Source organism: Epinephelus moara, chromosome 14 (genome assembly GCF_006386435.1).
Source record: "Epinephelus moara isolate mb chromosome 14, YSFRI_EMoa_1.0, whole genome shotgun sequence".
Classification (NCBI taxonomy): domain Eukaryota; kingdom Metazoa; phylum Chordata; class Actinopteri; order Perciformes; family Serranidae; genus Epinephelus; species Epinephelus moara.
In genome coordinates this window covers 8191769-8211239 of record NC_065519.1, presented here as the reverse complement: position 1 = coordinate 8211239, position 19471 = coordinate 8191769, and the positions used below count along the sequence as shown (strand labels likewise).

Sequence of the window (19471 nt, the reverse complement as noted above, 5' to 3'; positions counted from 1 at the left end):
CCTTTAATTCTTACATCCATTGTTGCTGGTGGAAAAATACACTATTTAAATATTAATATATCAAACCATGTCATTATCTGTGTTTTAGGAGACCTGGGAGCCTCATCACATCCCTGTGTTATTCTCTGTGTTCTGTGGCCTCTTGGTGGCAGTGTCTTACCACCTGAGCCGGCAGAGCGGCGACCCTTCTGTCCTCATGTAAGTTCACTGCCTGGCACAGCAGACCTCACTCTGATACTATGTGTAGTATCTGAGCTGCGGTGGGTTCTCAGAGAAATAAATATCAAAGTGACGTTCAAATATTTGCTTTAGTGTGCGTAAAAATTCTGGCACTGCTGTTCGTATGTGGTGAACTCGCCCATCTGGCACATAAGCAGGCAAAAAACACATCATGAAAAGTATTTTCCATTAACTGCTTGACCCACATCTGCTAGAAAGAAATCCTCATTAATGAATAATCTGTAACTTTTCTGCTCATACATATGCTGTGTGGATTATCTCACGCTGGGATTTTCTAGGCATTTTAAAAATGTGCAGTTCAAATAGCTTGACACTGCCTCACACAATGGTTGTAGTGTTAACAGTGAGTGATTCCCTCTGAGATACATCACCCTCAAGAGATTCATGCTGTGTGAACCAGCTCATGTTTTTGCTTTTTTTGTTTTACAGCTCGCTGATACAGTCCAAGATTGTGCCCAATTTAAGAGACAAGAACCCAGAGGACCCTCTGTCAGAAGTGCAGGACCCTCTACCGGAGAAGCTCAGGGCCTCAGTGGTGAGTCGACCTCCATCATGTGTCTAATTAAAGCCAGGACGAGGTAATTGAACTGGAATAAAGGCTGTCGTTAGAAAACATCAGGCATACAATTACATTTATTAAAGCTACTGAGGTCCTCAAAGGGTTGTTTTCTTTTTTGTATTTCTAATCCTGTCTCCATTGTGTGTTTCTGAATGCACAGAATGAGCGTCTGCAGTCTGACCTGATCGTCTGTGTGGTCATTGCTGTCCTTTACTTCGCCATCCACGTCAGCACCGTATTTATTGCACTGCAGGTACAGTCAATATACTTATTAATGATAGTATGACCTCAGGCTCTTTTATGGATGAGACACTAAGAAAACAAGAAAAGATCAGATGTGATGTCCGATGCTTTGGGAAACAAAAACCAAGAGATGACAAATGAATTACAAATGGCTCCATACTTAATGCGGTTTTTAAAGTGGTCCTTTGCATGCAGACTAGGGATGACCCTGACTGGTCGACTATTAGCGGGCAGCCCTGTTGCAGACAGATACTCACGGTGTGTAAGGATTAATGTCTCCTGTCTCTGTGCTCTCTCAGCCTTTCCTCAGTTATGTCCTGTATGCACTGTTGGGGACGGTGGGGTTGCTCACTCACTACCTGCTGCCTCAAGTCCGCAAGCAGCTGCCCTGGTACTGCTTCTCTCACCCTCTGCTCAAAACGAAGGAGTACTATCAGTTTGAAGTCAGAGGTAAGAACACTGCATAACACAGTAATAAAAACATGGCTTATAGTATCACTACTTTTAATTGGTTTTGTATAGTTGAGCCTCTCAAAGAGGACCTATTATGCTCATTTTCAGGTTCATTATTGTATTTAAGGTTTCCACTAAAATATGTTTACATGGTTAAAAGGTCAACAAAACACAATTTTCTTCACACTGTCTGTGCTGGAACACCTGTATTCACTTTCTGTCTTAAACGCTTTGTTTACGCATCTGTCTCCCCTCCTGAAAAACCCAGTCAGCTCTGATTGGTCAGTGTTTTCAGGTTTTCCATATCTCTGCGTCTCTGCACTGTGATTGCAGCTGGGGAATGACTGAAACAGAGAACAGCAGCACTTTCTACCTTAAAAAATCCCTATTTAAAGCGACTAAACACAACCTGACATGTTCCAGCAGGAATTTGGGAGAAATTAACAACATCTGTCAACAAGATTACAGGTTTCCCTGGCGTTAGCATGTAGCTACATGTAGCAGTGAAGGCTATGTAATGTAAACACTTACAGTAGCGTGCCTGGAGCACATGACCATGTAAAGAAATCCAGCACACTATGATGTTATTCAAAAGCTGACCTCATTATTCAGTACTTTGGCCATGTGTCATATGAATATCCTTCATAGTAACACTATATGTAAGACACAAACTACAGAAAAGCATAATAGGTCCTCTATAAACTGTCCTAGATGCAGAATAATTAAGTTTCTCTTCCCCTGTCACTGTCTCTCTCTTGTCAGATGCAGCTCATGTGATGTGGTTTGAAAAGCTTCACGTGTGGCTGCTGTTTGTGGAAAAGAATGTTCTCTATCCACTCGTCATCCTTAATGAGCTGAGTGGCAGCGCCAGAGAGCTCGCCAGTCCAAAGAGACTCGACACAGAGTGAGGGGTCTTACTGTTTTACAGCACCTTTGTATTTAAAATAACCCTGAGTGGTAGGGGTGTAACGGTACACAAAAATCTCGGTTCGGTACGTACCTCGGTACACAAGTCACGGTTCGGTTTTTTTCGGTACAGTAATGAAAAAAATAGACAACTATTAAATATCTTTTACTTATTGGTAACCTTATTAAAACATACCACCACAGCAGTTAACTCTTTTTACACAATTTTTGAATGAAACAAATATATATAAAATCCTGCTTTTTCACATTGTTTGAATGAAAATAGAAATATAAAAGTGAAAAATAGTGAATGCTGCGAGTTATAGTGAAGCTGATTTGTGCACTTGTGTTTGACATTGTCGCTATTAAGTCATGTTTAATGTGTGTTTAATGTGTGTGTGAACCCGTAGAAGCTCAGAATGGCATAGGCCATGTGCGTAGGCTACGGCGTAGGCTCTGCATAGAGTTAACGCACAAATATAAATCCCGCTTAAGATAAGAGGAATGATGCCACTCTCATGTCTGTGTATTGAATATGAAGTTACAGCCAGCAGCTTGTTAGCTTAGCTTAGCATAAAGACTGAAAACTGGTGTTGTTGGTGGGCAGATTCTGTAACCTGTTACCAAAATAATGAAATACTTGTCTTGTAGCTTACAAATACTACACAGCTGATTATTTCAGAATCTTAAAAAAAAATATTGTTTTGTTTCTCTGTTTGTTTTACACTTACAAACTCTGCCGTGTTGACTAACTACCACACACTGATGTCATTGGTAATGTCCTCCAGGGTGGGCGCTCTGATGATCACGATAGCTGGCCTGAAGCTGCTCCGTTCCTCCTACAGCAGTCCCACCTACCAGTATGTGACCATCCTCTTCACCGTCCTCTTCTTCACCTTCGACTACCGCCATCTGTCAGAGACGCTGCTGCTCGACCTCTTCCTCATGTCCATCGTTTTCAGCAAGGTGAGAGGAATATATAAAGAGTCGTACAACCTGCCTGCACTGCTCTGTCTCTGTACAAGAGACATCATGTATAATGTCATCTACAGTCAATGTAATTAAATACACGATTGATACTGCATACTCAGTTATTTTTGTAACGGCCAGGACAAAATATAACAGTATTTTAAAGGTTTTATAGGCAGCTGCTTACATCCATGCAGTTATCTATACTGAAGCTTCTCTCTTTGATGTTTGTGTTTTTACAGATGTGGGAGCTGTTCTACAAGCTGCACTTTGTCTACACCTACATCGCCCCCTGGCAGATCACATGGGGCTCAGCCTTCCACGCCTTTGCTCAGCCCTTTGCTGTGCCTCGTATCCTTCCACTGCTGTCTCTTATCACGATGTAAACTGTACACTGAGTCACCAGTTTCTTAGTTGGACCTGTACTACAGTGAAGTTGGTGGTGTTTCAGAGAGGTGTTTACTCACAGTCACTGTCATTTCTGAGGTCGTAGCTGTCAGTGGTGTTGGATTGGACAGCCCTTTGGAAATGAGAGTGGGCAAAGCAATAGTGTAGTAAGTGAATCTAAATGTATTAAGTCATCACACAGGCAGTAAATGTTAAGTATAGTCAAGCAAACATATTTGTCAAGTGATCCTTGACCCAAGCCCCTCCAGACTCTGCTATGCTATTCGTCCAGGCTGTAGTGTCCGCAGTCTTCTCCACTCCCCTCAACCCCTTCCTGGGCAGCGCCATCTTCATCACCTCCTATGTCCGTCCTGTCAAGTTCTGGGAGAGAGACTACAAGTAGGCAAAACATTTTGACGATACCATTCTATGTACAAATCTAATACTGTCTGTGAATACACTTCTGAAATTTGTGATTTTCAATCTCTGCAGCACCAAGAGAGTGGATCACTCCAACACTCGGCTGGCCTCTCAGCTGGACAGAAATCCAGGTGAGGACATTATATTCAGTTTATATTTCAATTTAATTTTCCCTTTAAGTTTATTGTGGCAGCACAGAGGATTTGATACAACTATTCTCCACACTGTAACACTTGTTTAAGTTGTTCTTCCTTATTTTTTTGGGTAGTGAGAGATCTGTAACTGACACCAGAGTTTCACTTAGGCAAATTGGGAGAGTCTGAGCTCTTACGCCATTCATATTGGTGATTTTAAAAAAAGACGAAAAAAAAAGATTTTTAGTAAAAGACGAGGTTTGTTTCTTTATTTACACATATTAAAACAAGATACAATGCATCATTGGTAAAGAAATGTGGAGGAGAATTGCCTAAAAACCCTCAATAGTGGCATCCTGCAGGCAGCATGTTACAGGAAATAATCACAGCTATATAATATACACAATGTGTACGTATCTATCAGTAATTTTAGACACAGTTCTGCACAGCTCTTGAAAACAACGCATCATTAGAACATCCATCTGTTACACAATAATGATTGAGTCATAGTCACAAGACACGCTGGCACACACACCAAGAACACCTTTCCATAACACATGCAGGTAATCACTATCATGAACAGAGGGAGACACTCATTTGATATTGCTTACTGTTTTCATAAGACAAAAAATAAAGCAGAAAATAAACACAAATAATGGGAGAAAAACAAGCATTAATCATAATAGGCCTTTAGACTTGTATGGCAGACAAAGACATTGAACCAAGCTTACATAGGCCGTAAATAATAGAAGAAATATTAGAAAACAAAATGTAAAGGCAGGGAAGCCTATATTTTGGACCCTCAGTAGAGTAAACTAGACTGAGCTCTGGAAGTACAGGAATGGGGGGGTCAGAGGAGACATGAGCAATATGTTGAATAAGTATGACATTGATAATTGTATGCAAATATGTCATGAAAAGTAAGGAGAACGTTTCTTGTTAATGAAATATTACCGACGCCGACCTGAGGAAACACAGGCTGAGCGGAGTGTCTTTAGTGTACACCAGTTATTATTCTTAGGGCTTGTTTTTTTCACATGGAATGTAGGCTGTAAAGAGTGCTAGCCCAAGCTGTATTCAGGGTTTCCACTCTCATGGAATTAGTAAAAACTATTTTAAGTTTTGGAAAAGTTTGGGCACCTATTAGCTCAGTGGGTAGAGCAGGTGTACACAGGCAGTGTCCTTGCTGCAGCAGGGGGCCACAGGCTTGATGTCAGCCTGTGGCCCCCTGCTGCATGTCATCCCCCCTCTCCTCTCACGCCCTAAACTGTTGAAAAACCGGCAAAAAAAGACCTTCTATTTCAGTGATGTCAGTGACTAAACAAAAAAATGCAGTAATATAAGTTTTACTAATCTGTCTTTCTTCTCTCCATCTTCAGGCTCTGATGACAACAATCTGAACTCCATCTTCTACGAGCACCTCACCCGCTCCCTGCAGCACAGCCTGTGTGGAGACCTCCTGCTGGGCCGATGGGGCAACTTCAGCACCGGGGACTGCTTCATCCTGGCCTCCGACTACCTGAACGCTCTGGTGCACCTCATCGAGATCGGCAACGGCCTGGTCACATTTCAGCTCAGAGGGCTGGAGTTCAGAGGTGAGACAGGTCTCGTGTGGCACAGATAGAAGTGTCGGGAACTTACCGAACACAGAAAAAAAGTGCAGAGTACACTACCACACACTTCTAGTAGGTCATAAGTGATAATTGAGAGGGATTACTTCTGCATGAGTCTATATATTGTTTTTGTTCGGGGGTGTTTTACTAAAACTCCACCACTTGTTTTTCCAAGCACATTAAAACTAAATCCCCCCAATTATGTGCAAACTGCTTGAGTTAGGTCTGGATATTGAAGACGGTCTAAATGTCGATCATTATCCAGTTCTCCAGTATTTCCATTTGTGACTTTGCATTCCAGTGTTTTAATCCAGTCGTGCTTTATCTACCTGTGAAACACACCTGAACATGTGTTATCAGCATGACTTCAGCCAGTAGTGTGCTGCTGTAAACAGACCTGCCGAGACAGGTTTGTTGTTGAGCAGAACACACTGCATGTGACACACTGTGAACTTTTTACAGAATTGGAGACAGTCATGAGACTCGTCACCTGTGTGTCAGCAACTTTCTGTTTTTTACAACATCTTTAGTATGACAACATCGGTGTTTAACCAGTTTATACATGTGTGATTCAGATGTGTCAGTGGGAACACTTGATTTTCATTTCATTTGCAGTTTAAAAAACTATAAAAAAAATATACTATATTGGCAATAATACATTTATAAATAACCTTGCGTCTCCACGTAAGTTTAGATCAGACTCTTGTTGTGTTTAGTATTTCCTCTATATGAATCTGTTGATATTTCCGTCCGCAGGAACTTACTGCCAGCAGAGGGAAGTGGAGGCCATCACCGAGGGAGTGGAGGAAGACGAGGGCTGCTGTTGCTGCGAGCCAGGCCACCTCCCTCACATCCTGTCCTTTAACGCCGCCTTCGGACAGCGCTGGCTGGCCTGGGAGGTGCTGGTCACCAAATACGTGCTGGAGGGCTACAGCATCACTGACAACAGCGCCGCCTCCATGCTGCAGGTGTTCGACCTACGCCGCATCCTGACCACCTACTACGTCAAGGTAAGCGTGATGCAGCTGTTAATAAGGAGGTGTAACTTTTTTGTTAATCATATATGATCTAATGATCCATTTCTGGTCTTTAGGGTATCATCTACTACGTGATCGCCTCCCCCAAACTGGAGGAGTGGCTGGCTAATGAGACCATGAAAGACGGCCTGCGGGGATGTGGAGAGAGGAACTACGTGGACCTGGACCCCACTTTCAACCCCAACATCGACGAGGACTATGACCATCGACTGGCAGGCATCTCCAGGGACAGTTTCTGTGGAGTCTACTTGGGCTGGATCCAGTACTGCAACTCTCGGAGGGCCAAGGTAATGCTCGGAATGCTGTGGTATCAGGATGGAGCTAGTCTGGCGCATAGGATGTAAACTGTGCATAGAAGCCTGGCACTGCCCGCTTGTTTCAGACAGAATTCTCCTCCCCTTCTACTAACTGCGTGTTACTGTTTTTCAAGGGCACCATCACTGCATCCTGGGCTTAGAGCCGCCCAAGATGACAGTGATTGGTTTAAAGAAATGCAAACAACCTAGAGTGTTTTTTAAGCCTCAGCTCCAACAAAAACTGTGGCCAGAGGCAATATGTTTTCAGGTCGTCCGTCTGTAAGTCCCATTCTTGTGAAAGCAATATCTCAAAAATTCCTTGTGGGAATTTCCTCAAGCTGGGCACAGACACACTTTGCACATCTATTTCATTACAGGTGCGTAAGAGAGGCCTGCCTGATGAAGGTCTAGTTACCAAAAGCAACATGTTTATTATTTTTGCAAGTTAGACAGTGTGCAGAAATTTGTCTACAAGTTCTATCCAATAGCTGAGAAGTCAACTTCACTGTGACATCATTCTCGGAACCCATCGGCTGTATTCAGCATCTGACTACCGGCAGACGGCGATACAGCCTCTGGGGGCAGACCCCCGATTTTTTGGCATTCTGGTTTGATTTGGGCGGAGGAGGTGAATTTCTGTTTCCGACTTCCGTTTGTATATAAGTAAATATGCTGAAACATTGCGATGGATTCAGAGTTTGCAGTGACACCAATTATGTTCCACCTCGTTAGTTCACCGCACGGACCGTTTAACCTGGCAACAACTGCAGCCGGCCCTAACAGCCTATAACCAGAAACCAGGGCTCTTCCGCTCTTCTTCCGGAGGCAAGATCTCCGGGGTTTGCGGATATAGAGACTACTGTGACATAATGTTCTGAGCATTATTTAACACTATTAGGAGCCATTCACATACCATGTTTTTGCACCCTCAAATCCATTGTTGTCACTGTAGACAAGCAGAAGGTGTGCACTCTGAAGGTCAAAAGCGAGAGCATTATTGTCGCAGCGTGCAAGCATTTACCAAGCACTTATTTTTGGACAGCTGTGCTCTGAGATAAACAAAGTTAAACTTTTGGAGTGTGTAACACAAGTAGCTGATCACAGCTGGCAGATATCTTTCCTTTCTTTCACAAATGCTGTGCTGTGGTAGATATAGAGAAGAAGTTTATGATTTTAGAGCAGTGCTACCCAGAGCTTCACATCTTTACATCATGGATAATATGTAAGGCCTATTACAGTGTTAAAAAACTACGTTTGTGAGAATATCGGCTCTGAACACGTGATTTATGACAAGGTGAAAAAACGACATGGTCTTGGCCCTGACTACTGAATTTGTGACACTAATCTTGATTGTCCATCTTGAAACTGGTAGTTGTATAGATCATCTGTGCTGTTTTAGATGTTGTAGATTATGTAGCTTCTTTGCAGCAACATCCACACTTGAAGCGTTGTCTACTGTCATGGCTACATATGAGTCTGGACAGACAGATATGTGAACTGCAACTTGACAAGTAAGCAGAGGCGTACAACCACAAGGCAGTAATTCTAGTTTCTCATAGTGCAGAATAATGATAGGTTCAGCCAGACCTTTCTGCAGCTCTGGCATCACGCTAAAGCAAAGTGTGTGGAGAGGGCTGGCTGAGAGAGACAAGGCAACACACATTCACTTACTGTATACAGTTGGGCTTGATATGGGTTGTATAATTCAAATATGTCAAGATGTCAGAAATATTAGCCTTTACTTTCTTGTTGGTGAGACATCGCATTTTATCTCCTAAACCTCCGTCTATAACGGTTTATGGATGTTATGTCCTTTCTTAAATTTGAGAAAATAAGTTTAACAGTGAAAGTCTAATCTGACAAGTTTACTCGGAAATGGAATTTAAAAACTACTTTAATTTCCTGACAACCCTGTCCTTAGACTACCCCCACCCCCCTATTTTTATTTATCTAAATTGTATTGTTTTATTTATGCATATTTAATTCATTAATTTGTTTTGAATTTATTTTTTACTATTTTTTCATTTTATTTTTATTTTTCTATCTATCTACCTCTCCTTCTTTCTCTTTATCCAAGCTTACTTTGGGGTCTGCTTGCAGCCAGACTATGAACACATTTCATTGTACTGTCTTGTTTGGAAAAATACTAAAAATATCAAAATGAAATGATATTTTGGATGAAAGTTGTAGGGATTATTTTTGTGGTGTTTCCTGGCAGAATGTGAGATTTAAAAAAAACCACACACTGAGAGCATAATAACTCATGCTCATAATTCAGAAACCTTAAAAAGATCAAAAGCACAGCAGTTAGATTTTAATCAAACTTTAAAGAATGATGCGTCTCATCACTTCCCTCAGGGCTGCTGCGCTTGCGTCACTTGTTGTCAGATGACATGTTTTAACAAGAGATAAAAAAGGGAATGAAAATGTCAGGGCCAAGGGTTGAGCTTCACCCACATTAAAAGTTCTTGTTCTTAGTACTGTTAAGATTTTGAGGCACTTATAAGTTAGCACTTGAGTTTGATGAATCTTTCTTGTCTCTGCTTTGTAGCCGCTGGACAGCGAGAAGGACTCGGCTCTGGTGCTGCTCTGCTTCGGCCTGTGTGTGCTGGGACGGAGAGCTCTGGGAACAGCTGCTCATCATATGTCCAGGTTATTTAGTAATCTTCATTATAATAGGTTAACCTTTTATAATGCTTTAATGGCTGAAAGAGAAAGTTCACCCATGTAGGGCAGACAATGTGACACATGTGCCAGAACAGCAAAAAATATCTGGGACATTCATGTTTTTGATGTTTCCTCTCTAACTTATAGGATACTTACTTACTAGATAACAAATGTGGAAAAAGACACACACGGTCTGTGATTAACAACATATACATGCAAACATATATTCCCTTTCTGTCTGTGCTCTGGATAAACATATTTTAAACCTGCTGAGTCATAATAAAACTATATGTGCTCGATCTTTTCTTTCCACCGCAGCAATCTGGAGTCTTTCCTTTATGGACTTCATGCATTATTCAAGGGCGATTTCCGCATCTCTTCAGTGCGAGACGAGTGGATCTTCGCAGACATGGAACTGCTCAGGAAAGTTGTGGTGCCTGGAATCCGAATGTCTCTCAAATTACACCAGGTGAGCCGCCGCAGGGATCGTAATGTCACACGGAACTGCCTTTAATGTCGCTCTCAGGGTCGAATTTGATCTGTAACAAAATGTTGTTCTCTTAGGACCACTTCACGTCCCCAGATGAGTACGATGAGCCGGCGGTTCTTTTTGAGGCCATCTCCTCCCACCAGCAGAACCTGGTCATCGCTCACGAGGGCGACCCAGCCTGGAGGAGCGCCGTGCTGTCCAACTCCCCGTCGCTTCTCGCCCTGCGACACGTCCTGGACGAAGGAACCAATGAGTACAAAATCATTATGCTCAATCGACGATACCTCAGCTTTCGAGTCATCAAGGTGAGAACTGCAACAGATTCAAATTAACCTTTGATTCTTTGATTGACACAGTACATGATGAGAACTGAACCTCTTGCGCTGCAGGTGAATAAAGAATGTGTCCGCGGCCTGTGGGCGGGGCAGCAGCAGGAGCTGGTGTTCCTGAGGAACAGAAACCCAGAGCGTGGGAGCATTCAGAACGCCAAGCAAGCTCTACGGAACATGATCAATTCTTCTTGTGACCAGCCCATCGGATATCCCATCTACGTATCTCCACTGACCACCTCCTACTGCAACTCACACCCCCAGCTCGGACACATCCTGGGAGGCCCCATCAGCATCGGGAATATCCGAAACTTTGTCGTCAGCACCTGGCACAGGTTTGTTACCCTCTGCACTGATAATGTTTTCTTCTTTCTTTCTCTGTGTGTTTTAATCTGACTGTATTTCATTAATGGATGATGTTTATCTTTTCTTCTGTAGGTTACGGAAAGGCTGCGGTGCTGGCTGCAACAGTGGAGGCAACATTGAGGATTCAGATGCAGGGGGGTTGTCCTGTGGCAGTGGGAATGGAACAGGGGGCGACTCTCAGCAGAGCTCAGTGTCGCAGGGTGGGACCTCCGGACCTGCCCCCACCCACACGTACCAGCCGCACGCTCTGGGTGAGAACTACTGAACCAAACAACCACTAGTATCATAAATTGCACTGCAGCTACCTTTAAAAATGAACTTACAGGTTCTTTATATGAAATTGAGAGCATTAATACAGCAGGAAACGATTTGCTATGTAAAGATAAAGTGGAGTAATGGCATCCTGGGCAGAGAATGACATCACAATCCTACTCTGTGTGATGTAATCTGAGCCTTTCCACTCTTTGTTGTGGAAGACAGTGCGGCTGAGCGAACATGTTAAGACCCAGACACACCAAACCATCATCGAAGAACTTGTGGCGACCTGGGCCAACTTTGCGTCTCCTCTCGTCGCCTGTGTCTCATCAAAAAAGTTGCACATTAACACAACACAAAGACTACAGCCAATAGCCAACTAGCAAGTACGTTCTGCACCGGCGTGAAAGGAAATAACTCTCCACACCAGCAAGAGGCGGTAGTCTGTATTTGTCAATCAAAAAGGGAAACAGGGAGGCTGACAAGACAGATACAATACGCTAGTTAGCCAGTTAGCACATTAACAACTCAACCGATGTTAAAGTACAAAGCATTTATAGTGTGGAAGCAAACACAAACAATTGCATTATGGGACATGTAGGATCCAACTCTTTTAAAGCTGGATCCATACAGGGACTGAACTCCAGGATATCAGGTCCTCCGCTGCTTCACACCTCTGGAAAGTCCCTAAATTTTATGAGACTGCAGCACTAAATCACCGGAGTGCTCCTTTAATTTCATGGTCTACATCTGACTTCTCCACCCTGTCTCCAGGCACCAGTCAGAGTTCCCAGTCTGTTCAGTCTGGTTTGGTACGACACTCTCCTGCCCGAGCGTCCGTCGCCAGCCAGTCATCCTCCTACCGCTACAGCAGTAGCCGCCACTCCTCCCTGCGCACTTCCACCACAGGCCTGGAGCCCTGTCGACGTTCCTCCACCAGCCAGCTGTCTCTGCGCACGCTCCCCACCTCCCTGCAGCTCCGGCTGGGCTCCACCTCCGACCCCGCCGGCCCCTCCGCCTCCCTCTCCAGCCATAGCATCCCTCCCTGCAAACGCCACACGCTGGTGGGCCTCCTGGGCAACGACGGCCTGTGCAGCACCGTGACCGATCCCCTCAGCCAGCATCATCATCCACATCATCACCACCCGCAACAACACAACCCTACCGTCTCCACCGTGCGCAGAGATGACATCTCCTACAGAGTGCAGGTTTGTAGAAATGATGTAGCAATGAGCAGGAAAGAAATCATGTAACATATAAAGATATATTTGCCTGTCAGTCATCTCTTTGAGAAATGACCCTCAGTCCTGCCGCTGTGATGTAAATTCAATTCTTCTGTGACGTTGCTCAGGTTTCAGATGTCAGTCAGGTGCTGGAGAACATCAACTTATCAAAGCGGAAGGAGCTGCAGTGGCCTGATGAATCGATGAGACTGAGGGCAGGACGGACCTGCTGGAGGGACTGGAGCCCCTTAGAGGGCATGGAAGGACATGTAAGTCTTCGTCACATGCTGTTAACACGTCAGTGTTAATGGGTTCACCCTCACCCTCTCTTATAATGCACAGAGTGACAACTGATTTTTATGTTGAGAAACAAGGTCACAGTAACCTTGACCTGGGACCTCCACATTCTGGGACCCCAGTTAAAAGAATCTAACCAGTTCATTGTTACCTGCTGCCAGCCCAGTGGCAACAATGAACTGGTTAGTTTTGGTGGTCAGAGGTCAAGGTCACTGTGACCTCACATCCATCTCATTCTCATGAATACCATATCTCAAGAAGGCCTTGAGGAAATTTCCACAAATTTGGCACAAACATTCACTGTGACTTAAAAATGAACTGATTGGATTTTGGTGATCATAGGTCAGGGGTCACTGTGACCTTGTCTTTCTCATTGTTGTTAACACAATACCTCAAAGACACCTTGAAGGCATTTTTTTAAATTTGGCACAAATGTTCACTTGGACCTAAAACAGAACTGATCAGAAATTGGTGGTCCGAGGTCAAGGTTACTGTGACCTTGTTTGCGTCTGATTCTCATAAACGCAGTATCTCAATAAGACCTTGAGGGAAATTCCTCAAATTTGGCACAAACGTCCACTTGAACTCAACGATGAACTGATAAGAATTTGGTGGTCAAAGGTGAACGTCATTGTGTCCTCACGTCCATCTCATTCGCTTTAACACCATATCCCAAGAACACCATGAGTGAATTTCCTCAAATTTGGCACAAACGTCCACTTTGACTTAGGAATGAACTGATTAGAATTTGATGGTCAAAGCTCAAAGTCACTGTGACCTCACATCCATGTCGTTCACATTAATGTCATATCTCAAGAGCACCTTGAGGGAATTTCTATAAATTTGGCGCAAACCTCCACCTGTACTCATCGATTAACTGATTAGATTTTCAAAGGTCAAGGGTCAAGGTCACTGTGACCTCACAAAACATGTTTTTTGGAATAAGTCAAGCATTCATATTCTAATTATGACAACATTTCACACAGATCTCTTAACAGGATAAAATGATGAAGTGTTATATCCAAAAGGTCAAAGGTCAACTTCACTGTGACATCATCAAGTGCAAAAACATTTTTCTGGGCATTATTTGATGCCATATCTCAGGAACAGAAGGGGAGACATTCAGATACTGAATTTTGGGTTCCCACCTTGAAACTGAGCGGGGAAGACATGTGTGAAGCATCCATGTTTTCACAGACACGGATTTAAGTGCGACTTAACAGGTGTGCGGAGGCATTTTTCTGCAAGGTGTTAATTCCAGTCGGTTTATGGACGAGCACACATGATCTGTTGTGATGTCGCTGTGTCACATCCTCTCAGCTCACTCTCACACTGTCTGACCTCTTGTGCTATAAATGTGATTTTACTGTGATTATCTTGTTTGTACTTGTTTTGTCCTATTTTTTGGCCTGTAACACCCTCTGTGACCTACTTGCTCAGTAATAAACGCTTCATAAATTTGATTGGATGCTTCCTCACAAAGCCGCTTCCTGTGTTGCCCTCTGCAGGTGATTCACCGGTGGGTGCCTTGTAGCCGAGACCCAGCCAATCGCTCCCATATCGACAAGACCATCCTGCTGGTACAGGTGGAAGATAAGCTAGTGCCCATTATTGAGACTGGGGTCATTGAGTTGGGTGCAGAGGTTTGAGACAAGCAAGCACACACATCACACACATGCACACATATACACATACACACACGCTTGTGTGAAGACGAAGCCAGACGTCCCTGGCTTTCAGCAGGACGAAGGAGCCTGCAGACAAACAGGAAATGGGAGCTCTCCCCCCTCCCCCGTTCCTTATCGCTGAGGGGGAAAGGAAGCCAGGGAAAAGTGCAAGCAGAGGCAGAGCATACATTCACCCTACATCCTTTACTGCGTCGACACACATCCACAATATCTGCCTTGCTTTGCGTCTCAGAAATGCTGCATGACAGTAAACAACCCTTAAGTTAAGTTAGTTCTTGCTACTGGTAATTAATTTCTATGCATTTCATCGACTCTTTTATTGGCAATTCTGACAGAGCTGAGTGTAAAGAGCGTGTGGAGAGTTTTTTTGTCTTTTGTTTGTCTTTAAGTAATTTGCCAAAATAAGCCTGGTATTGAATATTTGCCATGGTTTCACACATGTGAAAGCTTTTTTATTTTTATTTTTTTCCCGCTGCCAAGACTACAGCGACAGTTGTGGTGCAGAACAGACAGAAGTCAGAGACTCGACGGTGCTGTGCTCAACAAACTCCTCTGTTTCATTGTTGTCATTCCGTTTGGATTAGGTTGAAATCTGCAAGAGTATTTTGCGCAAAGAAAAAAAAAAGAACTTGCACTATAATTTTTTGTTTATTAATTTACAGTGATGCACTACACTCTTTAGATAATATCACGTTTTATTTATTACAGACTCTGAATGGCCATGGTTACCGATGCCTTGGGAATGAAAAAAATGCAATCATCATTCTGTTTTCAGCCATTTTTATTTTACTATTTTATGTTTGATAAACTTGAAAATAACTTTTTACTGTATATGATTATATATCTATATAAATATATATATATATATATATATATATATTTACACAAATATATATATATAATGTCAATGTATAAAAGATTTTCTTTTCAATATTTATTACTGTGAACATGGTATTTACACTTTGTTACATCTTTTTTTTTTTTTCTTTTCATTTTGGGACAAAGGTTAATGTATTAAGGACCATATGGTTGAAAACAAGATGCCGAATTTTTGATGGACTGTTTCACTATTTAACTTAATTCTTTTCTATATGGAGAAATAAAAGTTTGATTTATTGCTGACATCTTTAATACGTCTCCTCTGATTGTTAATGTGTAAATTTATTGAATTCAACAAGTCATTTTCAGAATCTAACAGACTACATTTAAGAATACACGCCAGTACACATTAAGGCCCAAATCACACAAAGTGTTTCAGCAGCTGGAGGCGACTTTTTGTAATTGATTTTAGTGAGAATTAAGCTTTTTGCTCGCTGTTTTTATGTTGCTACACACCTTTCATTTCTGGTGTTTTCGCTGGGGCGCTCTGAACTCCTCAGGTTGAAAAAACGTCAACTCAGAGCAGAAAAACACCCCACGCCATCTCTGCCTTTTCCCCATTGTCCAATCAGATGATTTGAGAGGCGGGCCTTCTGTGGTGGTCACAACAACAAGTTATGATTTGAGAGGCGGGCCTTCTGTGGTGGTCACAACAACAAGTTTACAGTTGGGAAACAATGGAGGAGAAACTGGTGGTAGCGGTTGCTGGATACCCAGAGCTATACGGCCCAACGATAGACTGCAGGTTGTCAAACTGCCCCCGAGTCATCCTAAAATATTCCTGGAAACAGCCATCATGGAGGAGAAGCTCCTGGACCAACTGGTGGTACTCCCCATGATCCACCCTCTTTTTTAGGGTCTCATGTTCCCACACAGATCTCTGTTTCTCTGCTGACAGCCTCTCACCCTCAACCAGAGCTACAGACAGTACCCTCTGTCTCAACATTTTAGGAGCTAGATACTAATTACTGTCAACAGTACATTGATTACACGGAAATGTTAGGAGGTGGTGGGTAGGTTGCCTGGCATCAATAAAAAGGCGCAGCAGGCGTTTCATTCTGTTAAAAAAAAGGCAGTGCGGCGCGCCTCGTCCTGTGTGATCAGGGCCTAATTAAGTATTTCACTGCTGGAAAGATGGTATTTTCAGAAAACTTGGCTGTCTATACAGGAGAAAGATGGAAATACTTGTATAATTGGTGCAACATGACCAGAGAAAACTGAGAAAAAGGGCTGTAACATTCACTTTTGCTGAAGTAGTAGAAAACCTACAATTACCAGAATGCACTGTGTCGCACCGGACCAACCAGCTGTGTGTCTTAGCATTGTGCGCAGACAAACGTTGTTATCTTCCCCCAGAGATCCCTGCCTGTCCGATGGTGGGGGTCTGACAGCTGGTGGCACGGGGACGAAGCCAAACCCCATTCATCTGCACACACTGTGATGCCACACAGCTGGTTCAATATCAGCAAAGTTTCCCTTTATATTCATTGTCTTGTGTGGCGATCAGCAGTGATGTGGTGGTTCACTTTTACACTGTGATCTGTAGCCTATAGTTCGTCTTTAGCTTCTAACTATCTTTGTCTTTTTAACCTGTTGTTGCTGCTGAGTCAGTTTGACATCCTGGATATATCCTTCAAACACAGACCGTAGACCCCTCTGTCTGCTTCTCTCTGGAATCACTCTTTCATGTTTCCAAAAATATGATAATATTTCTTCAGGGAGTGCAGTTAGTTACAGTGTGGGCTCCATGCTTACTGTGACAGCTTGACAGAACATCACAAAGGGTCAATTCCTGTTCACAAATTCTCGTATTACAGTTGAACAGTGCACTAAAATATGTTTCTGAAGACGTTGTAGGGGAGAAACAGGCAAGGCAGTAACAGAATCTTGGTTTATATTTGATCAGCACTGCCCAGATTTACACTTTGATCAAAGTCTGGTCTGAGTTTGACAAAAAGAGAGACAGAGTCTGTGGTGGCGGTGGACATACAAAAATGAGGAAGTAAAATCTAGTTGGAGAAGCAGCCGGAAAGCCAGTGAGGGAGATGAGCAAGGAGATTTGGATGCTGGTACAATGGTGGGAAATTTACCACAGCTCATTTACACATAATACCCACATTGTTATAACACAAAGCAGGTTTATAATCAGAAACATGTCCCTTTACACTCTGTCATCAACAGGGGCTTTTAGTATATATACAAAATGTTGCATGAGAGGTAGAGGAGAGGTTAGAGTGAAACTTGTGTGGTAAGGGATACAGGATTTTATGGCTTACTTGCTGTGGTTTATAAAAACATTTATGGCAGAGTGAATCATATGACATATGAAGTGGGACATCATATGACCTGCTTAAATAGGTTTATGAGGAAGTGCGTAACAGTGTCATTCACTGTAGATACAATACAAGGTAGAAAAGAGGGCAAATATAAAATAGAAATAAGATGTAAATAAAAAAATGGACACAATGCCAAGATATAAATATATTAATGGTAAGGATCATAGACATGTATGGAAGAGCTGGCATATAACTATGTATGTATGATGTCATATCTGAAGTAGGGCTGCAACGATTAGTCGACTAATCGATGACTAATAGACTATTAAAATAATCTGTGACTATTGTAGTAGTTGACTAATCGGTTTGAGTCATTTTTCATAGAAAAGTACTATAACAGTACCCCAAAACACTCTTACTTACACTTACGTTCAAATATTGGCAGCTTTACACACTCTCCCGTGACGGTGAACTAAAACCCTTTGGCATGAGTGCGAAACAAAACATTAGATGACATAATTTTGGGGTTTGGGGGAAACAGACCGACATTTTTCAACATTTTAACATATTTTTCGATGAAATGATTAGTCGACTAATCGAAGAAATAATCGACAGATTAGTCGACAATGAAAACAATCGTTAGTTGCAGCCCTAATCTGAAAAACAGGTAGGCCTAGAGCAGGGGTGTCAAGACTTTCAGCTACCTCTCGTATCATACGGGTGATTAAAAAAAGAACAATATACAAATAAGACAAACACAACAGTTTTAACTTTCATTGAAAAAGCATTCAACTTTGTACCGCTACGGAAAGCGGTGACCCACACTGTAGTCTTTATGCTACTTTGCTGTGGCCGTGTCTACTACCTGGCAGGAAATGTCTGCTGTTAGTAACACTCTACTGAAGTTACACATACGTGTATACATGGGCAGATACACATTTCAGACATGCATAAGCTGACAGCAACATAACATATACACATAAGTACACACACGCATTCATACAAATAGATTTATACATGAGTCACAGTTGTCCATAGACAATCTACACTGTAATTTGCGCTAAGTAAGACGCAATTATGAAACATCACACAGTTTTAGCGTTTTCATATATGTCAAAAATGGTCGGCATGTCATTTAAAGTTTCCCTGGAGAACCACCCAACATTACTTATTTTCTCCAAGTGTAGAAAACTCATAGCATCACCAGCCCACTAGACATGTGTTAGTAATTATAAGGCGTCTAGCAATTAAGGAGTCAAAGGCAATAGCATTTGTGTAGTGTCGAGGAAGAAGTATGTTCTCTGGGACTACTACGAAAATTGAAATTAGTGTAAAGTGGAGAGTAAATCTGACTCCAGAAATAACAGAAAATATATTAAATATAATAATGTCCAACAGTCATAGTATACTGTTATTAATTTTTCCATAAAAAAGTCATAGTATAGTATGTCATAAAATATTTCATCAAAATGATTATTAAGATTTTGACAAGTCCAGAAAGTATGATCTACACCTGTTGCATAAGGGATCTGTCCCTGGATAAATCTTGGCTAACTTTTCTTTGGATAGATGAAGGCGATGCAAGACCTTGAATTGTAGGAGGCCATGTCTGGTGCAAATTGAGGAGGAATGAACTCTTTGAAGAATGCCAATTGTTATCTGTGATTTTGGAAGCCAAATCATCCTCCTACTGGGATCTAATAGTGCAGAGAGAGGGAGAATGTAGAGCTGATAATGTCGTATA

General features: G+C 42.4%; 1 protein-coding gene across 2 annotated transcripts in view; it reads left to right on the top strand.

Moving 5' to 3' along the window:
• pcnx1 (pecanex 1) overlaps window positions 1-15697 on the top strand; it is a 54772-nt gene extending 39075 nt beyond the window's left edge. For both annotated transcript variants that reach the window (XM_050062890.1, XM_050062889.1), the window contains exons 17-36: window positions 89-198; window positions 670-775; window positions 960-1052; window positions 1342-1492; window positions 2258-2399; window positions 3190-3367; window positions 3613-3721; window positions 4027-4156; window positions 4250-4308; window positions 5691-5906; window positions 6681-6934; window positions 7018-7248; window positions 9809-9909; window positions 10243-10393; window positions 10489-10719; window positions 10804-11078; window positions 11182-11360; window positions 12139-12572; window positions 12716-12856; window positions 14393-15697. In XM_050062890.1, the coding sequence (XP_049918847.1) occupies window positions 89-198; window positions 670-775; window positions 960-1052; window positions 1342-1492; window positions 2258-2399; window positions 3190-3367; window positions 3613-3721; window positions 4027-4156; window positions 4250-4308; window positions 5691-5906; window positions 6681-6934; window positions 7018-7248; window positions 9809-9909; window positions 10243-10393; window positions 10489-10719; window positions 10804-11078; window positions 11182-11360; window positions 12139-12572; window positions 12716-12856; window positions 14393-14533 (3432 nt within the window). In that variant the 3' untranslated portion in view covers window positions 14534-15697. The remainder of the gene's footprint in view (window positions 1-88; window positions 199-669; window positions 776-959; window positions 1053-1341; window positions 1493-2257; window positions 2400-3189; window positions 3368-3612; window positions 3722-4026; window positions 4157-4249; window positions 4309-5690; window positions 5907-6680; window positions 6935-7017; window positions 7249-9808; window positions 9910-10242; window positions 10394-10488; window positions 10720-10803; window positions 11079-11181; window positions 11361-12138; window positions 12573-12715; window positions 12857-14392) is intronic.
• The last annotated feature ends 3774 nt before the right edge of the window (window positions 15698-19471 follow it).